The 7,754-nt window shown below is 34.7% G+C and overlaps 3 protein-coding genes across 3 annotated transcripts; 1 reads left to right on the top strand and 2 right to left on the bottom strand.

Annotated features, from left to right (window-relative positions):
- Nucleotides 1-429: 429 nt before the first annotated feature.
- Nucleotides 430-1,275, bottom strand: LOC141654894 (uncharacterized). Its single transcript, XM_074462005.1, has one exon. It carries the CDS (start codon nucleotides 1,273-1,275, stop codon nucleotides 430-432), a length of 846 nt encoding a protein of 281 aa, XP_074318106.1.
- A 199-nt stretch (nucleotides 1,276-1,474) lies between these two features.
- Nucleotides 1,475-2,435, bottom strand: LOC141654893 (uncharacterized). The gene is made up of 3 exons (XM_074462004.1): nucleotides 2,110-2,435; nucleotides 1,668-2,062; nucleotides 1,475-1,602 (listed from the first exon to the last, which is right to left on the bottom strand). The coding sequence occupies exons 1-3, from the start codon at nucleotides 2,433-2,435 to the stop codon at nucleotides 1,475-1,477; spliced, it is 849 nt and encodes a 282-aa protein (XP_074318105.1).
- A 3,683-nt stretch (nucleotides 2,436-6,118) lies between these two features.
- Nucleotides 6,119-7,084, top strand: LOC141654892 (uncharacterized). Its single transcript, XM_074462003.1, has one exon. The coding sequence runs from the start codon at nucleotides 6,119-6,121 to the stop codon at nucleotides 7,082-7,084; it is 966 nt and encodes a 321-aa protein (XP_074318104.1).
- Nucleotides 7,085-7,754: the final 670 nt, after the last annotated feature.

The following is a 7,754-nucleotide window of genomic DNA, read 5'->3' as shown; positions in this document are numbered from 1 at the left end:
TTGGCTCGAGATATCTTATGATTGATGGAGATTCATATCCAACATAAATTCCCACTTTTCGTTGTGGGCCCATCTTGGTACGATTGGGCGGGGCAATAGGAACATAAACGGCACATCCAAATGTGTTTAGATGTGCAATACTAGGTTCCTTTCCGACGACTAATTGCATCGGAGATAATACATGATTAGCAAAAGGCGGTCAAGCCGTAACAAGTTTCTTTGCATGTAAAATAGCATGTCCCCAAGCAGAAGATGGAAGCTTACATTTCATCAATAATGGTCTAGCAATCCATTGTAATCTTTTAATTAATGATTCTGCTAACCCATTTTGTGTGTGAACATGAGCCACCAATGTTCCACATCTATTCCGAGTGACATACAATAGTCATTGAATATTTTAGATGTGAACTCTCCAAAGATTATCAAGCCTTATTTTCTTGATTGTATGGTCCTAAATTGTGCCCTTAATCGAATGATTTGTGCCAACAATTTGGCAAAGGCAACATTTCTTGTGGATAATAAACTAACATGACACCATCGAGTAGATGCATCAATTAGCACCATAAAATATCGAAATGGTCCACATTGTGGGTTAATTGGTCCACAAATATCTCCTTGAATCCTCTCTAGAAACATAGGAGATTCAATTCCGACTTTAGTTTTGGAAGGCCTGATAATCAATTTGCCAAGTGAACAAGCCGTACAAGATTGTTCCTTAAACTGTGGAACTTTAACTTTAGTTAAAGGATGTCCAGTTGAGCTTTTGATAATTTTTATCATCATACTTGTTCCAGGGTGACCCAGTCGGTCATGCCATAAGGAATAAAGCTCTTGGTTGTCTGTTTTCACTTTAGACACCAAATTGATTTCAAATGGGCGTATATAAGTATAATACAAAATCCAGGAAGAGTATCTTGACATTTTTTCAAGTATGTATTTCTTATCATTCTCTACTTTGGTAAGATACATATACTCCTTATCATCTGACTCAATGGTTTCTATATGATAACCATTTGTCCGTAAGTCTTTGAAACTTAATAGGTTTCTACGAGTTTTACTTGAATACAGTGCATCATTTATTATGACTTGTGTCCCTTTTGGGAGCATTATACAAGCCTTTCCTGAGCCTTCAATTAATGTTACAACACCAGCAATTGTGGTAACATTAGCCCTAATGGGCATTAGTTCAATAAAATAGGCTTTATTGCTCAGAATGCTATGAGTTGTGGCACTGTCAATCAGGCATTGTTCTGCATTTCTTTGTTGAATTTCCATATCTTCAAAATAAATAAATATGAATAAATTAAATAGTTATGAATAAATTAAACAGAGAAAGAAAATTCAGTTTTATTTATGATACATAATAAACATGGTAAAGGGAAATATTTTACAACTACATAATAAACATGGTAAAGGGAAATATTTTACAACTGTCATTATTTATTAACATATTTTTTTTTCACATAAAGTAAACTTAAGTTGATGGTCCGCAACCATTATCTATATCATCGATAAGATAATCAGACAAATCCAGACTTAGAACTGGAGATGTTTCTTTCACGAAGTTTGTTTCAACTTCCTTTCCTTTTCCCTTTTGGGAAGCTGTATAAAGGTCAACCAAATGTTTAGCAGTTCGACACTCTTTTGCCCAAAGTGTCCAAGAATACCACATTTGAAACACTTGGTGGTTTGATTTGGCTTTCCTTTATTAGGCGTAAACTTCTTTTTCCCCTTAAATATGGGATTTAGGGGTTTGAAGTTCGGACGCCATTTTCCTTTCCCCTTATGAAAGGTGGTATTTCCCTTTTGAAATTTCGCCATGGTTGTCCGTTTTAACAACATATGTTTCAGGAGGAGCAACAACAGTCCTGCCGGCCTTTTGTTATGATTGTGAAACATAACTTTCATATTTGCTTCAGCCATCCTTAAAATAGCAATTAGATCACAATATCGATTATAATGCCTTTCACGATATAATTCTTGTAAGACTGCATTATCGGCATGCATAGTTGATAGAGTTTTCTCTATCATGGTCGCATCGATTGTTGCTTGTCCGCATAACCTTAATCGTGAAGTTATACGAAGCATAGCCGAGTCATAATCACTAACGAAGTGAAATCCTGAATCGTATATTCATCCAAATCGAGCTTTCGCCCAATAATTCTCTCCAGGCTTTCAAACCTTTGGCAGAGATTATCCCATAACTCTTTGGGATCCTCCACAAACAGATATTCAATTTTTAAATTTTCATGGAGATGATGCCTTAAGAACACTATTGCTTTTGCTTGTTCTTGTGAAGTAGAATTTCCATCTACTAAAATTGTATGCTCTAGTCCTTTGGCTTTTAAATTTGCTCTAGCATCCACCCTCCATTGAAGGTATTTTGTGCCATTATTATCAAGGATATCAAAGTCTCGTTTCGTCATATGTGCCATTTTCTGATTAACATATTTAACAATAAGTTAATAGTCATAAACTTAATTAGACGATATATGAAATTTACTTTACAAAAGTAATCACATGGAATGACAAGTCATAGTGGTCCGAGACGTCTGACCTTTACAAAAAGTCAAGAGTTCAAATCTTGATATAACAAAACTTATATCTTGTCATATTACCTTACAGAACAAATTTTGAAAGATAAATTTTGAACAATAAAAATGGCCAAACTTCATAAGATGTTACGTACAAAACAAAACAATTAATACCCAAAAGAATTGTTTATGTATATGGTGGACCTATCACCTCCACTTTTCCTTAAAATATTGAATTGTTTATCAATATTATTTAGTGGGGTGGGTAGTAGACTAGTAGTAGAGCAATTAGTACGCATGCTTTGAAGAACATTACATGTGTCCTTAGTAGTGTATTTCCACTACACTTTGTTTCACATCATTGCCTATAATTACCTACTAAGAACACACCTTTTGATAGTGGAAAATGTTGAAAAAAAAACTTGGTCTTTTTAAAGCTTATGATTGCTTTTTAGCATGCAAAGTATATGGTGATAGGAGCCGACTCTTGTATGGGATATGAGGGTTAGTCTTATCAGTTGGGTTATATTAGATATAGCCAAGTGTGTTATTAAATTGTTTAAATGACACATAAAACATGAAGTACTACGGTTATGCAATAACTGTGTACAACAGTTATATTAGATATAATTGTTAGTGCTAATATTTGATATAAGCACTTGTGTTATTCAAATAATTTGAATGACATTAAAACTTGACCAACTAAAGATTATTGAGTTTTAATTGATAAAATATGAGATATTTTTGTCAAAGGTTGCCACTCAGGTAGACAATAAAATTATTTTATTTTCGTTTACAAGAAACGACCTGACAACCAGGGGGCTTGTAGTTCGGAGATATAATAATATTGTCTATTGTATTTAATACGGGGGGTGAAGAAAAGTTAACTAATCTTGTACTTTTTAGTCTGGACAACCCAGAGGGTATGACATTTATTAATTTTCTGTCACTAGAGTGGATAAACTCAACTACACTGATAGGTACGACCTGACAACCAGGGGACTATGTAGTGTAGAGCCTGAAATGATTTTATAAGATAAAATCAGATGAATTTTAATTATGATGGGAAACGACCTGACAACCAGGGGGCTCATGCATGTTTTAAAATTCTTATATATCATTATGAGGAAGTCCATATCATGATGATGTATGATTATGTTCTTATTGGATTGTTTTCTTTCCGATTTATATTTCTCAAAAAGGCTAGTGGGAGTACAGTCATTTTTCCTAGTGCTATATGTGGCTTATATATTGCTAATAGGAAATGATGTGCTAACCATGTAAGAGACAAAGATTTGGCTATCTGAACAGTTCTCCATAAAGGATATGGGAGAAGCGGCTTATATTCTTGGAATAAGAATCTATGGAGATAGATTCAGGAAGCTGCTAGGGCTCTCCCAATCTTTGTACACTGTCATGTTGTACACGGTCTGGTATGGCTTACCCGCTAGGAGTAGCGAGTAGGCATCAGGCAATCCGGATGAGGGATATTGGAAAGTGGTGAAAACCATCCTTGAGTACTTGGGAAGGACTAAGGACCAATTTCTCATTTTTGGAAATTGTAAGCTAAAAGTTTTTAGCTGTACTGATGCTAGTTTTGCATCGGATAAGGATGATAGCAAGTCTACCTCTAGCTATGCTTTAACCTTAAATGGTGAGCAGCGAGTTGGAAGAATTCCATAAAAGCTAAAGTAGCTGACTCAGTAACCGAAGTAAAGTACTTAGCTGTATGTGATGCTGTTAAGGAAGCCGTTTGGATAAGAAAGTTCTTAATTGAATTTGGTGTTATTCCTTCAGTGGAGGAAGGTGTTCCTCTATTGTGTGTCAATAAGAAGTAGAGACAACACCATTACAAACTCTGAAATTATCTGAGCTAAAACACCAATTATTACAATACGTTATCAGCACGAAAGTCTCAAAAACTTCAAAGGTTCAAGGTATTGAGTTGTTATAATAACATAACTACGGAGTATTATATATGTAACTTGTTCACAATATATCATTTTTACAAAAAAAAAATGGACCATCAGTGTAATGGTATTAATTTGTTTTTAAGTTACATATTTTTCTTAATATACATCTTACCATAAAAGATAATAATTTACCTTTTGTGATAATCCACCGCGTGCTCGTGGTACTCAACCACGTAATATTCGCACGTCGGAGGGACCGTTGGATGGTGTTGCACCTCCCGCACAAAAAGGTTAAGATCGGAAAAATATCGACCTTAATAGTGAGCCTAGTGTTGAAAAACCAGGTTCCGAAATCCGACCGGAAGATATTCCGGGACCGTCTCATCATGTTGTGCATATAAAAAAAAAAAAAAAGATGCATAATAAGGTGGTGTTGGCGGCGGCGACGGCGGCGACAACCGGTTTTATTAAAATTACCGGATCAACCTTGAAAATACTCTATATATAAATTTTATAGAGCAGAAGGAATTACGGTCGCCCATAAAATATTTACACTTCTTGTTATCTTTTCATCACCCTTTTGTTAAGTTACTCTTATCACATATCGTTGTATGTTTGGGTTATTATTAACATGATGATAATATGTTTGAAGGAAGTTTATGCTATATTAACAGAAGGAAGAAGAGAAAAAAATAATGATGAAGAAAATCAGAAAAAAATTGGTCTCGTGACATTCTTGAATTCGGCCAAAGCACCATTTAAAAAGACCAAGTTTTTTTTTTTTCAACATTTTCCACTATCAAAAGGTGTGTTCTTAGTAGGTAATTATAGGCAATGATGTGAAACAAAGTGTAGTGGAAATACACTACTAAGGACACATGTAATGATCATCAAATCATGCTGAACTAATTGCTCTTTATGAGGCTGCTCGTGAATGTGTATGGTTAAGATCAATGATACATCATATTCAGAAGGAATGTGGATTAAAAACAATAACTGATCAACCTACTATTATATACGAAGATAATGCGGCATGCATTCATCAAATGAAAGAGGGTTTCATCAAAGGAGACAGAACCAAGCATATTGCACCAAAATTTTTCTTTACTCATGAACTTCAGAAGGAAAGTGTGGTTGATATTCAACAAATTTCATCAAAACACAACTTGGCAAATCTTTTCACAAAGTCACTCCCATCAACAACATTTCAAGAATTAGTAAAGAATATTGGAATGTGCCACCTTCGAGACAAATGCTGAACTGAGGGGGAGTTTCATACGTACTGCACTCTTTTTCCCTTCATTAGGTTTTATCCCACTGGGTTTTCCTAACAAGGTTTTTAATGAGGTAGTCTATGAAAGCGTATAAAACACACAATCCTATACATGAAAGGTGAACATTCAAGGGGGAGTGTTATAATTACTTCCAGAAGTAAGGTGAAAGTTCACCTCTGCACTTCACCATGAACAGTAAGATAATGCTAAGTAATTGTGTATGAACAGTAGCACTTTTAAATTATACGGCAATGGTGGATTACTTATGAGAGTTGCATACTTATCTTCTTAAGCAGCTCCTTTTACTCTGTATAAATAGGTTGTCATATTTGTAAAGCATATATCGTCTAATTAAGTTTATCACTATTAACTTATTGTTAAATATGTTAATCAGAAAATGGCACATATGACGAAACGAGACTTTGATATCCTTGATAATAATGGCACAAAATACCTTCAATGGAGGGTGGATGCTAGAGCAAATTTAAAAGCCAAAGGACTAGAGCATACAATTTTAGTAGATGGAAATTCTACTTCACAAGAACAAGCAAAAGCAATAGTGTTCTTAAGGCATCATCTCCATGAAAATTTAAAAATTGAATATCTGTTTGTGGAGGATCCCAAAGAGTTATGGGATAATCTCTGCCAAAGGTTTGAAAGCCTGGAGAGAATTATTGGGCCGAAAGCTCAGTATGACTGGATGAATATACGATTCCAGGATTTCACTTCTGTTAGTGATTATGACTCGGCTATGCTTCGTATAACTTCACAGTTAAGGTTATGCGGACAAGCAACAACTGATGCAGCCATGATAGAGAAAACTCTATCAACTATGCATGCCGATAATGCAGTCTTACAAGAATTATATCGTGAAAGGCATTATAATCGATATTGTGATCTAATTGCTATTTTAAGGATGGCTGAAGCAAATATGAAAGTTATGTTTCACAATCATAACAAAAGGCCAGCAGGGACTGTTGCTCCTCCTGAAACATATGTTGTTAAATCTGGACAACCATGGCGAAATTTCAAAAAGGGAAATACCACCTTTCATAAGGGGAAAGGAAAATGGCGTCCGAACTTCAAACCCCTAAATCCCATATTTAAGGGGAAAAAGAAGTTTACGCCTAATAAAGGAAAGCCAAATCAAACCACCAAGTGTTTCAAATGTGGTATTACTGGACACTGGGCAAAAGAGTGTCGAACTGCTAAACATTTGGTTGACCTTTATACAGCTTCCCAAAAGGGAAAAGGAAAGGAAGTTGAAACAAACTTCGTGAAAGAAACATCTCCAGTTCTAAGTCTGGATTTGTCTGATTATCTTATCGATGATATAGATAATGGTTGCGGACCATCAACTTAAGTTTACTTTATGTGAAAAAAATATGTTAATAAATAATGACAGTTGTAAAATATTTCCCTTTACCATGTTTATTATGTAGTTGTAAAATATTTCCCTTTACCATGTTTATTATGTATCATAAATAAAACTGAATTTTCTTTCTCTGTTTAATTTATTCATAACTATTTAATTTATTCATATTTATTTATTTTGAAGATATGGAAATTCAACAAAGAAATGCAGAACAATGCCTGATTGACAGTGCCACAACTCATAGCATTCTGAGCAATAAAGCCTATTTTATTGAACTAATGCCCATTAGGGCTAATGTTACCACAATTGCTGGTGTTGTAACATTAATTGAAGGCTCAGGAAAGGCTTGTATAATGCTCCCAAAAGGGACACAAGTCATAATAAATGATGCAATCGTATTCAAGTAAAACTCGTAGAAACCTATTAAGTTTCACAGACTTACGGACAAATGGTTATCATATAGAAACCATTGAGTCAGATGATAAGGAGTATATGTATCTTACCAAAGTAGAGAATGATAAGAAATACATACTTGAAAAAATGTCAAGATACTCTTCTGGACTGTATTATACTTATATACGCCCATTTGAAATCAATTTGGTGTCTAAAGTGAAAACAGACAACCAAGAGCTTTATTCCTTATGGCATGACCGACTGG

Source organism: Silene latifolia, chromosome 5, assembly GCF_048544455.1.
Source record: "Silene latifolia isolate original U9 population chromosome 5, ASM4854445v1, whole genome shotgun sequence".
Taxonomy (NCBI): domain Eukaryota; kingdom Viridiplantae; phylum Streptophyta; class Magnoliopsida; order Caryophyllales; family Caryophyllaceae; genus Silene; species Silene latifolia.
This window is presented reverse-complemented; position numbering and strand designations above follow the sequence as displayed.